This window comes from Lepisma saccharinum, chromosome 1 (genome assembly GCF_977018435.1).
Source record: "Lepisma saccharinum chromosome 1, izLepSacc3.1, whole genome shotgun sequence".
In the NCBI taxonomy this organism is placed as follows: Eukaryota; Metazoa; Arthropoda; class Insecta; order Zygentoma; family Lepismatidae; genus Lepisma; species Lepisma saccharinum.
The window spans coordinates 85,012,967-85,032,769 of NC_139229.1; the positions used below are offsets into that span (position 1 = coordinate 85,012,967).

A 19,803-nucleotide genomic window follows, 5' to 3' on the forward strand; every position below is an offset into this window, starting at 1 on the left:
CGTGGATAGGTTAGTAGGGCCACGCAAAGGTTTCAATAGTTAAAAATATAGCCCCACGAACCATTGGCGCGTGGATAGGTTAGTAGGGCCATGCAAAGGTTTCAATAGTGAAAAAGATAGCCCCATGAACCATTCACAGATAGCCCCACGAACCATTCACGGATAGCCCCACGAACCATACATAAATAGCCCACGAACCATTCGTAAATAGCCTTAGAGATACTGGGCAAAAGGGGGGAGGGGGTTATCACCCCCATCAACCTCACATTGAGCACGCCACTGATCCTGTGCACATTATGTTGTCACAAGTTCGTAATCAGAAATGATGAACAGTAACTCGCGTTTATTTACGTTCTAGAACTGTTACACAGTTACAAAACCGCGCGTTTGGAAACACTGACCGGTTGTTACGTCATGAAACGCTCGCAAATATTTGGTTCACGTAGTAGACGGACATCAAGGGAACAGCTTTCATGCATCGGAGCGACATTAATGTCGAAAATTACATGATTTATCGGCAAAAAAAATTCAACGAGTTGAAAGCAAGCTTCCAAGACCTTCCTAAAGTATAAATAAACGCATTTCGGTAAGTAATTTCTCCTGTAAAATTGAAAAAAGACGTTTTGGGGAAACGTAAATGTTACCACCATTTCCATAAGTTTAGGTTAGGCAAGCATAGTAAAAAAAAAAAGGGAGTTTGAAACACTGACAGTGGGTTACGTCATCGAAAGTGCGGAGCATGCAGTTCACGTACGGGAAGCATGTCAATTGTGTGCCGGGATCTTTCTCTTGAAAAATATATGATTTCCCGGTCAAATAGATTCCACGATGAAAGAAAATACCTCCACGAACGTTGGAAAGGTACTATTATAGTATAAGGGAAACACCTATAAAACATATATTTCACACTTTTTTACATTGGTAACGTACTATTTTGGGTTGCAACCTCGTTCACCGGAAAATACCTACTTTCGAGACCAAATTTGAAATTCACGTTAGCCCCAAAAACCATTTTCGGCTAGAATCTAGTTTACGTCCTTCTTGCGCACTCCTTCTTGCCTGTTTACAAAACCGTACTAGCAGACAGCCGGCGCCCCGGCATCCGTAAGGTAAGTTTTTCTTTTTACATTTCTGTCACTAACCATTCACGGGAACGAGGTATGCCTATGAGGTTAGGTTAGGCCTGTTAGGTTCCATTAGCACTCATTTCACCCCTAAATATGTGTTTCATCATCGAAAAATGTCCTCAGTACGTTCAATCACGCATATCCGGACAACATCGGTTTTTCTAGATTTTGTCCTACAGGAAATTTTTCCTCGCCTTGGGATTTAGTTTGTTGAATTCCTTATGACACACATTCCTTATGAAAAGGACGTAAACTAGACTCTTACCCCATTTTCCGTAAGGTTAGGTTAGGCAAGCAGTTAAAAAAAAATAGTCGACACGTCATGTTCTAGCGAAAACACGGCGAGGCTGAAACACTGACTATGGGGTTGCGTCATTTTAACACACGAAACATTGTACTCTCGTGCAGAAAGCAAATGGCGGCAGCAGAAACTGCGTGTCGGACAGAGATTTTCGCATTAAAATGGATGAAAACTAGGGTAACATTTACGTTTCGCCAAAACGTCTTTTTTCAATTTTACAGGAGAAATTACTTACCGAAATGCGTTTATTTATACTTTAGGAAGGTCTTGGAAGCTTGCTTTCAACTCGTTGAATTTTTTTTGCCGATAAATCATGTAATTTTCGACATTAATGTCGCTCCGATGCATGAAAGCTGTTCCCTTGATGTCCGTCTACTACGTGAACCAAATATTTGCGAGCGTTTCATGACGTAACAACCGGTCAGTGTTTCCAAACGCGCGGTTTTGTAACTGTGTAACAGTTCTAGAACGTAAATAAACGCGAGTTACTGTTCATCATTTCTGATTACGAACTTGCGACAACATAACGTGCACAGGATCAGTGGCGTGCTCAATGTGAGGTTGATGGGGGTGATAACCCCCCCCCCTTTCGCCCAGTATCTCTAAGGCTATTTATGAATGGTTCGTGGGCTATTTATGTATGGTTCGTGGGGCTATCCGTGAATGGTTCGTGGGGCTATCTGTGAATGGTTCATGGGGCTATCTTTTTCACTATTGAAACCTTTGCGTGGCCCTACTAACCTATCCACGCCCCAATCGTTCGTGGGGCTATATTTTTAACTATTGAAACCTTTGCGTGGCCCTACTAACCTATCCACGCGCCAATGGTTCGTGGGGCTATATTTTTAACTATTGAAACCTTTGCGTGGCCCTACTAACCTATCCACGCGTCAATGGTTCGTGGGACTAGCGCCAATGGTTCGTGGGGCTATATTTTTAACTAATGAAACCTTTGCGTGGCCCTACTAACCTATCCACGCGCCAATGGTTCGTGGGGCTATCTTTTTCACTATTGAAACCTTTGCGTGGCCCTACTAACCTATCCACGTGCCAATGGTTCGTGGGGCTATATTTTTAACTATTGAAACCTTTGCGTGGCCCTACTAACCTATCCACGTGCCAATGGTTCGTGGGACTAGCGCCAATGGTTCGTGGGGCTATCTTTTTCACTATTGAAACCTTTGCGTGGTCCTACTAACCTATCCACGCGCCAATGGTTCATGGGGCTATATTTTTAACTATTGAAACCTTTGCGTGGCCCTACTAACCTATCCACGCGCCAATGGTTCGTGGGGCTATCTTTTTCACTATTGAAACCTTTGCGTGGCCCTACTAACCTATCCACGCGCCAATGGTTCGTGGGGCTATATTTTTAACTATTGAAACCTTTGCGTGACCCTACTAACCTATCCACGCGCCAATGGTTCGTGGGACTAGCGCCAATGGTTCGTGGGACTAGCGCCAATGGTTCGTGGGGCTATCTTTTTCACTATTGAAACCTTTGCGTGGCCCTACTAACCTATCCACGCGCCAATGGTTCGTGGGGCTATATTTTTAACTATTGAAACCTTTGCGTGGCCCTACTAACCTATCCACGTGCCAATGGTTCGTGGGACTAGCGCCAATGGTTCGTGGGACTAGCGCCAATGGTTCGTGGGGCTATCTTTTTCACTATTGAAACCTTTGCGTGGCCCTACTAACCTATCCACGCGCCAATGGTTCGTGGGGCTATATTTTTAACTATTGAAACCTTTGCGTGGCCCTACTAACCTATCCACGCGCCAATGGTTCGTGGGACTAGCGCCAATGGTTCGTGGGGCTATCTTTTTCACTATTGAAACCTTTGCGTGGCCCTACTAACCTATCCACACGCCAATGGTTCGTGGGGCTATCTTTTTCACTATTGAAACCTTTGCGTGGCCCTACTAACCTATCCACGCGCCAATGGTTCGTGGGGCTATCTTTTTCACTATTGAAACCTTTGCGTGGCCCTACTAACCTATCCACGCGCCAATGGTTTCAGTTGCTTTGTTTTATTTCAATCACTTATCGCACAACACTCTTGCTACCTTGCGTTCTGACGTCAGCAGACTGAAGTTTATTTTTAGGCTAAAGGCCTATGTTGTTATCCATATCATTAAAATTTCAGTAACCACCAAACGTCTCTAATTCCCTTATTTTCGTATTTTCCACATTCATACTTACGTATTCTCCATACTAGTACCTAGATATTTTGCTATGAAGAAGGTCGCAACACTGCATAACCACTGATCATGGACTACGCTAGTCAAGATTTCTCCGCCATATCGCGTGTAACGCAAGCAAAAGCGAAGAAAATAAAAATACTCCATATTTCGAAAATTGAGATTATTTGCCTGCAAAAAACGAAACGCGAAATAGAAGAATCCTTACGAGTGCAGAATATGTAAGTATCAATGTGAAAAATACGAAAATAAGGGAATTAGAGACGTTTGGTGGTTACCAAAATGTTAATAAAACTAGATTCACGAACTTCCACAACGCTACAGAATATGATTTCCGTAAGTACTTTCTCCTGTAAATTTGAAAATTTGAAGATATCCGTTTCCCTTATACTATAATGTTACCACGAACGGTTACCCAAATTTCCAATGAGCACAAATATGAACTTCTTTGGGAGCCCCCCCCCCCCAAAAAAAAATTCCAATGGTGTAAACATTGAAAATTTCAACTTACCTATGGCAGCTATTTCCATCAAACATAGCAGAAGTACAATAGTAAAACAGGATTTCCAGAAAATCTTGTCAAATTTACTTGACTTCATTTTCAGAATCGAAATACCACAATTATTTGTCACCTAATACATACAAAAATCATCTTACTTCTCATCAACAAACACACATGCACTTATGCAACTCAAGAACAGATGATGTTTTTTAAAGTATGGAGATTTCGCGAACGTTTTCCACTCCACAGTTTAGTCAAACGAGTCAAACTTTTGAGTTTTGTCACAGGTTATTTACCAAACTGAGAGTAGCAGTGTTGCCAGTTGGTTATAACACGGCTGTTCGTAAACTCCAGCCAACTCAGCGCAGATCTTACGAGTGGACGAGTGGATTACGCAGACGTCACACGAAACGTCATGTCGACGTCACTAGCCAAGCTGTTCCGCGCTGCAGTTTACGAACAGCATGGATTATGGCGTTTTGGATCGTCTCGTCTGCTTGACTCTTGAGCATGTTTAAAAGCAGTTGACTTTCTTTGGAAGTAGTATTAGGTGTAAATGGCACTAAATCTCACTTCTATATAAAGCTCGGCTACATTAATATAAATTAATAGAATATTATGACAAGATTTAGAAATTGACACAAAAAAAAATGATCATAGTTTAGTTTGCCTACACATCAAAAATAATTATTTTGTAGTATTTTATTGGTTGGTGAATTTAGTTTAGTATACCGTGTGTTAACACCAACTAATAACGTTGAATTATGGTAAATGAAATGGGTTCAAAAATATTATTTCATTACAGTTCAGATCAAAAACTACTTTTCATTGTTTTATACTTTTTTCTCTTCGGATACCAGTTTTTGCATATTTTCCACATATATATACATCTAAGGAAAGACTGATAAGATAATATTAACTACATCTTTTCCTTCAGCTGCCTTTCTGACATACGAAGGCATCAAATAAATGATTGCCGGCCATTGAAAGCTGTCGCGTCGTGCTTTCTGCTAGCATGCTGCTAGTTTTCGTCTGCAGTCAGCCAACTCAGTCGCATCGAGAACGGCTTACAAATCTTACGAGCCAAGTAAGCCGGAGACGTCACCGTGACGTCACAGAACCGGAAGTGGGCGGAGCTAGCCGTACTTGGATTGAGTTTACGTACAGATGTAGCCGGCTTCGTCTGACTTGGCTGGAGTTTACGAACAGCCGTAACTTTATCTCAACTTCAACTCACTGGACTTTTTTCTTGTGGTTAATAACACTGGCTTTCCTTTACATACCCAACGTCCTGTGATCTGTGGTCCTGTCCTTTACTAATGACCGTGTTTGTAAACATCGTACTTGTGCTTTACTAATGACCGCGTTTGTAAACATCTTACTTGTTGTGGTTTACCAATGCGAATGCTAATGTAACATGGAATGCTTCATGATTATTTCAGAAACTGCCTTTATGATTTTTTTTTAAATTTTATGAATTTCGTGGTACTTGTTCTAGAACTTATCGAAGCAGATGGGGTCGTAAAGGTAAACAGACTACAGCTCAGCTAGAGCTCCAGTGATCGAGGCCCGGTAAAAGTGACAAATTAGTTCCTTAAATGACCTAGTTTCTCGCAGGAGAGCCAAGATGAAGTTATTTCAGTGTTTGTGGAATTACAATTAAGTGCAGAAAGATGGAAGGAGCTGAAGTGAGTTAAATGTATATAGCATAGTGAATACCTTCACCTTCACCAGGTGGTGAATCTACCTTTGTGCTATTTTCATCGGGTGTCATGATTCGTTACTACGATGATTTCTTTTATAAAACCTGCACGTCCTCTGGTATCTTTATTTCTTTTTGCACTGCTTATTAGATTAGGCAGTTAGTTTCCATGTCTCTAAAAAAAAAAAAAAAAATCAGGATAACTGCTCTCTATAATAATAATCATCATAATCATATTTATTTTACATGTTTTGCTATAGGGTTAGTGTGAGTGATTTAACTTACAACATTGACAGTGTGTGAAATAACAGCATGAGTATTTAATAAAAAATGCTGGTGAAAATAGCTTAATCTGCTAGTCTGTCAGTAGCCATTTTACACTTTTATTTTCAACATCACCAAGTACTATTGCTATATTTAAATGAATTAAATGTTTACTTTATTGTGCAATACCTGATACAGTAGGCATCAATTTATGCATGTCCCCTTTGCATTTCAATAAATTTGGGGACATATCTACAAAACAAAGAAACTTCGGAATTTCTGAATTTCTTGTCTGTTCTTTGACAACTTCCAAGACTACCATTTATATCTTGTGGCTTAATAACTTCATGGTTTACACTTATGCAACCTACTAGGAATACTCATGAATGGGTTGATTTGCTTTATTTTACTACACTTTTTGTGTCATTTTTGGCTAATTTGCGAAGATGGGCATGAGTGATGACATGATGAATGGACATTCACAAACATCCATGCCCAGGCTGGGATTTGAACCCGGGACCTCTGGCATGGTAGTGTGATGTGCTAACCACTCTACCATGGGGGCCGGCAAACATTCATGGAAAACAAACGGTACTAGTTTACTATCCTTCGGACAGATTTCTTCATTTCTACAGAAGAAACTACTTACCGTAATGAGTTCCTGTACTATTGTCTAACATCTGGAAGGTGTTTTGTGTGATGTGGGAATGTTTCATAGCGGAAATTCAACCATTGACGCATAGCCCCACGAACCATTCATACATAGCCCCACGAACCATTTCCGTTAAGGTTAGGTTAGGTAGGGTCACAATAGGTTGCAATAGTTAAAAATTGGTTTTGAAAAAAATATGCGTAGCCCCACACACCATTCTCGCATAACCCCACGAACCATTGACATATAGCCCCACAAACCATTTGCGGAAATATACATTCTTCAGTTACAAAAACACTTTTTTTTAAAAAAAATGGATCAAAAAAACGTGAATACATGTTAAAAAATGATCCGCGAAGCAGATAGGTAAGTACAAATGTCAAAAATTGACGAAACTCAGAAGTTATAGGTGTCCGAAGGATAGTAAACATTTACCAAACAAAGTACTGTTGTAGATTAGGACTACCCTAATGGCAAGTCTGGTAAGAGTAAAAGATTGTAGTAATTAAATACTGTGTCATGTATATGTCTTCTAACTGGTTAGTTGAATAACTGAAATTAATAAATAGAAATATTCTAAGCAGAATTGTTTGCTCCTTGCCCCATTTTAGCCCATAGTCAGAGCTTTCACCAGGTCAAATAGAAACAACACCAGTAATTTATTGTTAGATTTTAACATAATTTGAATATGAGGAGGGAGTATAAGTTTCTTCTTTCAATGACTGCTCATTCGTTTTTTTTTTCAGATGAAATTAATTTCAGTAAAATTTTATTTTCTAGGCATCAAGTTGCAGTCATACAGCAAGTGAAGGTAACACAGAAGATGAGAACGATAAAGGGATCCATTCCTCTCCACCAGATTCCCCAAGAAAACCTATCAAATCTACTGCAGTTGTCAAGTATTCAGCTGTTCAATCACCAGCTAACTTTGCAGAACTTCAGTACAACACTGATCTTAACCATCCACCCTCTAACTGGCTTCGGAGTTCTGCAAAGTCATATGGGTTGCAGTATGGACCATCTCATTCCACCGGATTTTCAAGGTAAGGTTAAACATTCAACTGCCTGGATGAATAATGACTTGTAACTTTTTCTGTTTTGCTCATTTTACCTCACCTTTTAATCGTTAGGTTAATCATAATGATGAGGATGCATTATAAATTGCTGAAATGTATGTTAGATATTTATTATTGTATTTTTTCTCAAAATGGAAATAGGCCAGGAAACAAAAAATGTGAAATAAGATGGTTGAGGCATAAGTCATGCCAGCTATTCTTTTGGTGAGAATGCTGGATCGGTAAGAAAATCTGAAATATTCAAATGGAAGGGGATATTGTATGGTACTGTGGATAGTATGAACAATGCAGATCATGTGTATCAGATGTAGGATAGAGAAGCTAGCACACATCCTTAAAGATGGCATCGTGCCACAATTGTTTACAAGTCAAATAGCATACATTAGCTTTACGGGAAACTGTTCCCCACAGTTTTCACTTTCCACCAGCTCCCTGTAGTGTTCTCTGGTATTTCTCCCCCGAAGAACAGCTATTTTAAATCACGAACTCTGTTCAATGGTTGATTGATTGATTTGCTTTATTTTATTTCGGTTTTTGTGCCACTTTTGGCTAATTTGTGAAGATGGGGATGAGTGATGATATGATGAAATTGATGAATGGACACTCACTAACATCCATGCCCAGGCTGGGATTTGAAACCTTGGACCCCTGGCTTCGTACCACGATGAGCTAACCACTCTGCCATGGGGGCCGACGGTGTGAGATTGTGGTTGGCTCAAGAATGAATTACCACCGCCCTCTGTACAATATCCGTTCATCACACTGCCATCTAGCGATGTGTTCATGAACTGCAGGTGGCACTTTCTCCGGAACATACGATCATACTGTGGTTCCACCATTTAACTTTCAGAAAAAATATAGTTGCCATGACTTATGCCACAGCCCTCGTATCTATATATTATCCAGGATTCAAATGTGGGGTCCCACACTTCATAGATTACTATGCTAACCACAGAGGCTGACCTTTGTTGTTATATTCTTACTTTGTAAAGAATGAAATGTTTGATTAGTGTTACAATGGCCTGATTATTTGTCTTGCGGTTATTACAAGCATATAAAATACAGTTTTTAATTTTTTTATCTGAAACAAAAATAAAACAGACTGCTTGTTTTCACAGTTAAGTTTCTATGTTACAACAATGTAACATTGACAACATCCATTGTATAACGGATTCTTTATATTTAAAAAAATGTGATGAAGGGAGTGTGTGTTCTCCTGAAACGTCACAACAAAAAACTGTGTTTTTTATGCTTGTAATAACAATAAACTACAAGAGAAATAATTCTACAATGCAAGCAATGCGTACATACAAGAAAAACTATTGATTTATAACTGATTTATTGTACATTATGTAAATTAATATTGCAAGAGCACAATTGAGGCAACTGTTTTGATCAGTTTTGAACTAAAACAATACTAAGAATTAGTGTTTAGAACTCATTCTCTTCAGTTTTTTTGGAAGCATTTTTACTCGCTATTCAATTTTATTATTATTGGTTAACAATGAACTCTTCATGAATCCATTCTTGACTTAAATTCATGTAGATAAATTAAATGCCAAATGCAAAGTTTCTTTTTCAAAGCAACTCATCTGGTGACATATACTAATTAAAGAAGTGAACAGTCCATATCTTGTTTACTGAACATAGATATTCTTGCATCAAATGGTAAGAATATCAGAATCAGTAACTTTTATTGGTATTTGAAAAATAAAATCATTTTAGTCCATGCATAATTTATGTGTATATTTTGAAACACATATTTGTAATTCAAGATTTTTTTTTGTGCACATAAATATAGAATGTATTTATGTAAAATGTCAGACACCTTGTGAACATCACTTTACTTCATATTCATCATCATCCTTCACTGTTTGTCGGCATAGAAGTCAAATCTCTCCATTTTTCTTCTGGTCTTCCACCATTCCTGTCTTTCCATGGTGTTCCAATCTTGTTCTTTTCTCCTAACACTCTCCACTATCTACTCTTTCCACCAACATCTTGGTCTCCCCTTTGACATTACGCCCACTCCTTGTGCATTGTAAGCTCTTACTGCTCGTCTTCTGCACCCATCCTCTTCATGTGTCTGATGTGCCCAATTTATCCTATCCTGAAGCTTCACCACCCCGACTGTCTGTCATATCTCCTCATTCCTTATTCTATCCTTTCTTGTCTTTCCCCAATATACTCCTTAAGAATTCCATCTCTACTGCCTTCAACTTTCAGTTGTGTGTGTCTGTCATTGTCCAAGTTTCTGCTCCATATGTACAGTCTCTACCAAAAGTTTAAGACCACCTTGTCATGTGTTTTTCAGACAAACAGAGAAAGTACATATGCGAGTGCTTTTCATGAAATCAACACTTTAATACAAAATTGGAATTATTATTTAATGTTATTGAAAGGTACATCAAGATCAAGAAAGTGTAAGGGCATATTAATGCACTTATAACTAATAGATGCAACAATAGGTTCAATTTGTAAAATCATTAAATATGAACTTTGAAAATATACTTGGAAACAAACATTTCTCCTGTAATTAGATGAATGAAGTGTGAACTTTTAATAGTGAATAGGTCCACCTTCAAGCACATTTGCACACATTTTCTCATGCTGTGGACCAATTTCTGGCATTCTTGGGGTGTAATCTCATACCATACTTCGGAGATAATCCAGTCCTCGCGTACAGACATTACCCTGGGGCAGCCACAGCATGGTTTATCAACCACTGTACCTTGCTGCTTGAATTTGTTTATTGTGTTCACCAACCAGGTTTTATTCACATTCAATGTGACTGCAATTTCTCTATGAGACCTATTGCATCTGTACATACCATTTATTTGCCTACGGCCACAGATTTTGTCCTCATTTATCACGTAGCTTGCAATTCAAACAGCCTGTTTATTATCAAACATAACGAAAACAATTTTGGACTTGCACAATGCTGCTACTTGAGATATGTCTTTCTGCACCATCTATTGACACACATTTCAACTAATGACTGATAAAATTTGTTCACTCCAGCGCAGTCACAGAGGAAGATATTGTTATCTGAAGACCTCTCAGTTTTTGCTGTATTTTTTTTATTTTGCAAATTTTAGGAAGAAAAAATATAAAAAACGAGAATTTTTTTTTGGATTTTTTTGCACCAAAACCTTCGTTCATGTTCCACAATACTGGAAAAAATTCAGTACTGTCATAACGACGTCGGTTACTTGTATACACATTCATCTGTACTTCAAAATGCTGGATTTTTCAGTTAAGAAATTTGATTTTCCACTTTCATATCTCAAGAACTACAAGATGTATACCAATACTTTTTCGGCAATATATGCCTCACACACTACCAAGATATATTACTTACATGCAATTTCACTCCATATTTGTACCAAAAACTTTCGGTCAGGATTCATTTATATGAAAAAAGTTGGTGGTCTTAAACTTTCGGTAGGGCTGTAATTATTGGCACATAGTATGGGTTATATATTACCTTCTTGCATTTATATATTACCTTCTTATATTTCATAGGTACATCCCTGTTCCATATTAATATTCGAATGCTTTGATAGAGTCCACCACCCATTGTCTTCTTCTATTTACCTCCTCATCTATTCTTTCACTTCTCGTAATTATGCTTTCTAGATATTTGAAACTCTCCACTACCCTCAACTCTTTCAAGTCCATCTTTATTCTTGGTTCGTTTCTGTTTCTTGTTGTTATTAGCACCTCGCTCTTTTGTGCACTGAATTTCATCCCTGCTCTTCTGATTTCCTCATTCCAACTATCAAGCTGTCTCTGTACTTCTTCTTCCCTGTTTTCCCATATTACTAAGTCATCAGCGAAGAACAGGGCCTTCATCTCTTCCTCTCCTATCTTCTTCTCCACCTCTTCGTTAATTGCATCCATTGTAATTATGAAGAGCAGTGGGGAAAGAGCACTTCCCTGTTTTAGTCCAATACTTATACTGAACCACTCCGTTCTTTGCACAGCTCTGGTTGGCCTTGTATGTGCTCTGCACTCTATCTCTTCCTCGACTCCTTTCTCTCTTAGAGCCTTTCAAATCTTTGTTCCGTCTATGCTATCATATGGCATTCTATATCTAGGAATGCCATAATCAAATCATTTCCATACTTGTAATGCCTTTCCTGTAATTGCCTTATGGTGAATATCAGATCTACTGTTGATCTGCCTCTTCTAAATCCATACTGTTCCTCTCTCATGTTCAGCTCTGTTACTTCCCTTATTCTTTCCTCTAATATGAGGGGCAGTCAAATGAAAACCGAACACCCACCATAAAACACATTCCTCGCAAAAGTTGGCAACACTGTTGTTACGCATCGATACTGCCATCTGTAGGGTATGAGAAGTGCATAGTGAAAACGCACAGGTCCACACAGTTGCTTCGTCATTGCTCAGGAGGTGAGCGTAGTGAAAAGTGTGTTCGTCCAGCATTGGAAATGGAGGCAAGCAAAGAAGAGCAGACAGGTGTCGTTCGTTTCATGGTGGCTGAGGGTGCTGGAACACGCGAAATTCATCGTCGCATGTCTGCAGTGTATAGCGAACACTGCATGTCCCTGACAAATGTGCACGAGTGGCGGAAGAGATTCCACGAAGGATGCACATCACTGCAAGACGATCCGCGCCCGGGACAGGCCCATCGAGCCATTATGCCTGATGTGATTGCAAGGATCGATGGTCTGATCCGGGAAGACCGACGAATCACAGAGGAAGAAATTCGTGTTCAGGTTGGCATTAGTCATGGCTCTGTGCATGCCATTATCAAAGATTACCTGCAGCACTGAAAAATTTGCGCGCTGTGGGTTCCACATCAACTGACAAAGGGACAAAAGATTAACAGAATGACTGCATGTCTGAGTCATTTGCGGTGGTACCACGAGGAAGAGTATGCGTTTTTGGCCCGAGAGCAAACGGCAAAGCCAACAATGGAAACATGTCGATTCTCCCCCGCCAAAGAAATCCAAGGCTGTCCATATGAGTTCCGGTAAGGTCATGATGAGCTTCTTCTTCAACTGCAAGGGCCCTCTGCTTGTCGACTTCCTAGACCGTGGATCCACAATCAATGCGCAGTGCTATGCAGACACGTTGCAGAAACTGCGATGCACCATAAGGTCAAAACGCCCTGGAATGCTGTCGGACGGAATCATCCTTTTGCATGATAACGCCCGTCCCCATACTGCCAATCTGGTGAGGGATAAGCTTCAGACATTTGGCTGGGAAACACTTGGACATCCTTCGTACAGCCCCGATCTTTCCCCTTGTGACTTCCACCTTTTTGGTGACCTGAAGAAAGACATTCGTGGACGTCGGTTTCATTCAGACAAGGAAGTGCAACAGTGGGTGAGGTTGTGGATCCGTCAGCGACCTACCTCTTTCTACAAGACTGGAATTGATCGTCTCGTCTCCCAGTGGGATAAATGTCTTAACACTTGTGGCAATTACTTTTGAATAAAACAAACTCCATTGTCACTTTGTAGCGGGTGTTCGGTTTTCATTTGACTGCCCCTCATATTTTCTCATACACCTTTGCTGAGTGGCACATTAGTGTTATTCATCTTTAGTTTTTACATTCCTTTCTGTCCTCCTTCGTGAGTTGGTGTTTTAAGTCCACTTTATGCACAGTAAGGCTATTCGGGACTGGACCTACAGTTTAAAGTGGAATCCAAACCACTATGTGCCTCCACCGTGTATCGAACCCTGGACCCCTTGATTACAAGTCCTCCTTATTGAATATGGGAACTATTAGTCCCTTTGTCCAATCTCTTACCACACTGTATTCAACACTCTGTATAGCCACTGCACATCAATCATTCCTGCTCCTAGTATCATTTCCACTGGCACTTCATCTATTCCAGGTGCTCTGCCTTTCTTAATTTTCTTCAGTGCTTGCTCCACTTCTTTCCATGTGAGATTAATTTTTTCCTTCACCTCTTCATGATCCTTACCTTTTTAACGTTCAGCAATTTTTTGAAGTGATTTCTCCACATTCTCCTTATTTCTTCATTCTTTCCTAAAGCAAGAAGTGATGAGTATTAAATACATCACTTTCTTCTTTCATTTCCTGTATATTTGATGTTGAATTTGCATGCAGCCCATTATTTAAATATTGTTTGTTTGTTTGATTTGTTGTTTTAAGTCCACTTTGTGCACAGATAGGCTAATTGGGACCGGACCTACAGTTTAAAGTGTGATCCGAACCACCATGCCATGTACCTCCACCAGGTATCGAACCTGGGATCCCTTGATTACAAGCGATGATGTTACCACTATGCCATCGGGAAGAACCTATTACAGTAAAAACTGCATATCCCAGAACCTCTATAAGAAGGAAACCTGTAAATATGGAAGAAAGTCCCCACAACAGACCGATTTTTAACTCAAAATGACCTGCTTCAGGCAGAAACGGAACACCATTTAAAGACCGACGAGATGTTTTTATTGTCAGTAAGATGGAAATTTCTTCCTTTATTTTTTTCGCTTGCAAGAAAACAATCCAATACTGTAAGTGGAACACGCCTCTGTTGCCACGCACTTATCGGTAACATTGTCGATATGAAAGAATGCCGGGCCTCCCCGATGGTGCAGTGGTAGCGTCGTCGCCTTGTAATCAAGGGGTTCCGGGTTCGATACCCGGTGGAGGCACAGAGTGGTTCAGATTCCACTTTAAACTGTAGGTCCAGTCCCGATTAGCCTTACTGTGCATAAAGTGGACTTAAAAAACTAAATCAACCAGCCATGAAAGAATGCGCCACAATACTCATAGCTGTTACGATTCCGTTTCTTTCTTTCATCTCTTACCCTCTTTCTCTACCTTTCTTTGTCTATTTCTCCTATGTCCTTTCATCATCTATTTTTCTTGTTATCTCTCTTTGTTTCCTTCTTTTTTCTTCATTTTTATCTCAATCTTTCTTCAGCTCTCTTATTCCATCTTTCAATCTTTCTCTTTCCCTCTATGCACATCGCGCTACGACGCAAGGGTTCCCGGGTTCGAATCCTGGCATGGATGTTTGTGAGTGTCCATTTTACTTTGTGTTTTGTGCCAATTTTGGCTATTTTGCGAAGATTGGGATGAGTGATGATATGATGAAATTGATGAATGTATAGCATTTTTATTCATGCACGTACATGCATTAGTACTCTACATTATAAGTAATGCGAAATGTAAATCTGTCTTTGCATTATTTCCTGCAGCGCTCTATATTGTATTTAAAGTCAACCCTGTATAAGAAGGAAAACTGTTAAGACGGAAAATTTTGCTTGGAACCATCATGTTCCAGGATAGACAGGTTTTACTGTATTTAAATATAATTATTGCACTTCATTTTAATCTATCTTCATGGTCAGACTTTTACTGTGTAAAAATGCATTACAGTGTTTCTTTCGTTATTTTATTTTGCTCTTGGCTGGCTATGATGATGAGGATGACTAATGATTAGATGACATTTATGAATAGTCACTCATAAATAACATCCATGTCCAGGTCAGAATTTGAACTCAAGAACTTCAGTGTGGAAATCGTTCATTTGGTGCGAGTATGTATGTAATTAAATGATTTATTGATTGTTACATATTGTCTGTGCTCACTTGGATATTTTTTCTTAGTTTCAGAATGGCCCATATGTTTCCTGACTGTGTTGGGGAAGTGGACGTAGTGTCTGATGCAGAGAACATAAAAAAACTTCTAAAAATTCCATACAGCCGGGGTCCAGTGAGTGAAATGTAGAATAGTGAATCAATGAATTCCATAATTTTTAAAAAAGGAAAAAACTTGCTAGGTTTTAGTATGAGGAATGAACATTTTCTCCACACACTCATGTAATTTCAATATTAGCCATTGTGGTCTGCAATTAAGAAATTAATTTTCCATGTTTAATTCATTTGTTTACCTGTTCCTGAAATTTAAGATGCTTTTTAAAAAATAAGATTATTACAAAGACTTGTAGGTACTAAAATATTTTTGAGGCCACTTAGAAATATGAAGTTGTACTTTTTTATATACATTTTTGTGATTATTTCAGAGAATACTAAAGTAATATCTGTAGTGAAGACCCTGTTTCTACAATTCGTTGTTTTGCCTTCTCTTCAACCTGCAATTTTGTTGTTTTAATTACCACTCAACAATAGGGATGGATACAACATTTTTGCAGTTGATTGATTGGTCAGATTGGTGTTTTTTTAGTCCACTTTATGCACAGTAAGGCTAATCGGGAATGAACCTACAGTTTAAAGTGGGATCTGAAGCACTATGTGCCTAAACTGGTTATCGAACCCGGGACCCCTTGATTACAAGGCGACAACGCTAACACTGAGCCATCTGGGAGGCCCCTTTTGCAGTTACTGATAGTTTTTAGCTGTAAATCGTAACTGCTATTGTACAGATCCAATATAAAATTGCAAAATATCCTTGAGAAACATGACCTTCTCAATTAACATATTTTACAGGTGACTGCAATATGCTTTGCTTTGAAAAAGAAACTACATACTTCGATATTTACTTAACGAAACCAGGATATATGAATGATACACTTGTATTTACAATAAAAATAACAAAATGGCAGTCTTGTACTACATTACATGCTATTTTCAGGCATATCAGATCTATAATTTTACAGATAAACAGATACACTGATATCCCTATATTGGCTGAGACTGATATCAATAGAGTAGTGATTAATTTGTCCCATCCCAATAGATAGTGCTATAATATATAATGTTATGTGCTATAATAATGAAATAAGTTGTTTTCATGTGTGCAAGTAAATTGCACTGAATTTTCATTTTTTGAATTTTTTTTAAAAAATGTTTTCTCGTCAATATTTATTGGTATAATTAATATCTACATTAGCATTATAAAACTTTAAAGCGATGCATAAAAATTTGAAGCAGTGCAAAGTAGTATATTGTTAAGAATAATAGAGTAACAGTGGTCTTTAGTTATTTGTAGATGTGTAAAATTTTCAAATCCCTTTGTTCAACAGGTCAGCATGGTGGTGCATCGAGTTGAGAAGACGTTGCTAATTGATGAGTTTGACATCCACAAGTACCTTCTACGCACAGCAGAGGCAGAGTGGCAGTGGCTGAAGACTTTCTTTTATGAACATGTTAGGAACTCGCTGAGTGATAAGGTAAAGGATATTTCTATGTAGAGAATGTTGAAAAAATAGGTATATTTCAATTTCTGTTTTTCCATTAACTGTTTCAGTTGCTGAATTTGCCACTGGTAATCTCAACAATGAAGGTTTTTGGGTTTGAGTCCAAACCGTAAGCTTTTCTTATTTTTTTCATTCATCTATTTGATTTAATCTTGCTAACAATATGTATAAACCTTAAATTCACAGTTTATTTTGTCAATTAATATTTTCAGGGTGTCTACCAGTCTGGAAGATCTGGAAATATAATCTAGAAATGCCAGGGGTTGGTTTTGGCTGCATTCCTTTGTATAGGATGAAAACAAGCAAAAGTTAATAAAAAAAATAGTTAATTCCATTTTTCAAATCAGTAAATTTCAAATTGTGTAATCAAAATATTCACTGTTTTTGCTTATCTAGAAATTGCATTGTAGAACTGTAGTTTGGCAAAACTTAAAAGGCACGGTGGATCTGCTGCCGGGTCGGATAGGCCTATAAGAAAAGTCATGTTTCAGAGAGCAAATTGAAACAAGAGAGGAGTGTCTAGTATGCTTTATATTTCTGTGTATTTTTTCTTTTTTTGTAGTTTGTTACTACCACTTTGCATGTTTTCTGATCAAATGACAGCACATTAGACTATCTGACCTCTGTGGCAAAGTGGTTAGCACAGTGCGCTGCAATGCCAGAGGTCCTGGGTGTGGATGTTCTTTGTGAGTGCCCCTTCATCAACTTCATCACTCATCCTCATCGTTACAATTAACCAAGAAAATTGATGCTAGATAACAAGAATCAACTCAAATCACATTAAATTGAACATGTTCTAGCATATATATGTAATGCATTTTCTTTTCTTTATAGGATACTGGCTTGCTTCAGAAAAATAAAAGCCGTAATGTGCTGCAACAGAAAAATCTCATCTCGAAATTTCTGTACCACAGCCTGGCCACAGAGCAGACTGACGACACTCAGGAAAAGACATCAAACATCGATGTAGAGCAGGACCATCCGGTGGTTGTGCCAAATGTAAGTCGATCACTGCTTTTAAGGGTGCATATTAATTTGGAGATACTGATTGTTGGGATGATATATTGTGTTCGGATAACGGCCATTCTCGTACAGCTAACTCTTCTCTGACATTTTCTTCTTCTTCTACTTGTGTTTTTTTGAGGAAAGTGTACAACAAAATTTCCCTTCCCTCAAGAGTGATTCCTTGAGAAAAGAAAGCAAGACCAATGTCAACTTTCTGCAGTAAATTGTTTTCTTTCTATGAATTTTTTGTGACCATTCAAAAACCTCCCATCCTGAACAGTTTGAAAGTGGAAGAACTTACCGTCTTTTTCTGTGACTTAACTGATCAAATGTGATAACTTGATTAAGGGGGTGATTCTACACAATTCCTTCCAATTTCATATTAGATCAATGTCCTATATCTGATCAGTAAAAATTTGATATTAATACAATCAAGTGCAGTGAAACTGTGTTTTGTATTTAGATTTTTACATTTTCCCTCATTATACAAGGGTCGTTCAAGGTTGACCAAGACTTTCGTGCGTAAAATATTAATGAATCAATGTAGCGCTGCTTTACTTCGGTAGGATGGACCATGATTCCTTGCGAGTAACCATGATCCTTTGTGATGCATTTGGTGCATGCGCAGTAGTGTAAACAGAGATGGCAGCAGGTAGTGTATCTGTTGCTGTGGAACAGTGGTGTATAATGAAATTTCTCGTGAAGGAGAAGGTGAAACCTGCTCAAACTTGGCGTAGACTGGAAGCACAGTATGGTGAACAAACACTGTCACTGGCAAAGAGTGTATGAATGGTGTCAACAGTTCAGTGAATTGCGGGAGTTGGTAGCAAATGAACCGCACGGACACGTTCACAGTCACTCTGGAGCAAGTTATCCTTGAAGACCGGTGAGTAACAGTGCGTGACATAGCACATACAGTCAATATCAGTGTTGTACTTGGTGCCGTTCAGAAGAAAAGACCTGTTGTCGGAAATGTCATTCTTCTCCATGACAATGCTAGGCCACACACGGCCCATTTGACTCAAACAACACTGGCCAACTTGCACTGGGAGGTTTTAGCACACAGTCCTTACAGTACAGATTTAGCCCCCAGTGATTTTCACTTGTTTGGGGATGCACTTCCAGACAGCTGAGGAACTCAAGAACGCTGTCCTGCAGTGGCTACGACACCAACCTACTTCTTTCTATGCCAAAGGCATCAAGAAACTTCCACAACGATGGCAACTGTGTGTAGATGTTCAGGGGGAATAGTTTGACAAACTGACATAGTTTGGTGCTTCTATGTATGTATATTTCCTGTGTAGAATTTTGAATTTGAATTTAAAATTTTGGGTGCGTCAGCACTAAGGCTATTGTGCACCCGTCACATTATACGGGGTCCAGCCCCTTATCGTTAAACATAACAACTGTAAAAAATCATAAAATATTAAAATCTTCTGACTTTCGTTAAAAGCTGAGGCTGTAAAGGAGCACTCAGCACAAAGAAGGACAAAACACAGGACAACACAAACAAAATTATACTGGCCATGGGGCCAGTAGCCAGAGCCTCGTTAGTCTGCAGTCCAGGGTGTACTATGTGGAAGTGAGGTTGACTATTGGGTGCACTACGTGGAAGGAGCACCCCTTACACCCCATTTCTTGTGTAGAAATAAAAGTCTTGGTCAACCTTGAATGACCCTTATACATTCAAACTTCATAGTCTCAATAGAGCAAAATGCTATCAAAAGTTGTTGAATTTTCCAATTTCCTGCATTTCAATTTTTTTTTTCATCATTAAGGCACATTTAGGTAATGTCGGGGTAG

General features: G+C 38.9%; 2 protein-coding genes across 2 annotated transcripts in view; one reads left to right on the forward strand and one right to left on the reverse strand.

Moving 5' to 3' along the window:
* Positions 1-4,389, reverse strand: part of LOC145997286 (PRADC1-like protein) — a 30,218-nt gene extending 25,829 nt beyond the window's left edge. The window contains exon 1 of the mRNA XM_083134180.1: positions 4,144-4,389. Coding sequence (XP_082990306.1) covers positions 4,144-4,231 — 88 coding nt within the window. The 5' untranslated portion in view covers positions 4,232-4,389. The remainder of the gene's footprint in view (positions 1-4,143) is intronic.
* Positions 4,390-5,399: 1,010 nt separating this feature from the next.
* The window catches only part of LOC145997293 (erythroid differentiation-related factor 1), a 55,975-nt gene continuing 41,571 nt past the window's right edge, over positions 5,400-19,803 (forward strand). Inside the window, exons 1-5 of the mRNA XM_083134193.1 lie at positions 5,400-5,822; positions 7,533-7,795; positions 15,446-15,551; positions 16,822-16,968; positions 17,830-17,994. Coding sequence (XP_082990319.1) covers positions 5,808-5,822; positions 7,533-7,795; positions 15,446-15,551; positions 16,822-16,968; positions 17,830-17,994 — 696 coding nt within the window. The 5' untranslated portion in view covers positions 5,400-5,807. The remainder of the gene's footprint in view (positions 5,823-7,532; positions 7,796-15,445; positions 15,552-16,821; positions 16,969-17,829; positions 17,995-19,803) is intronic.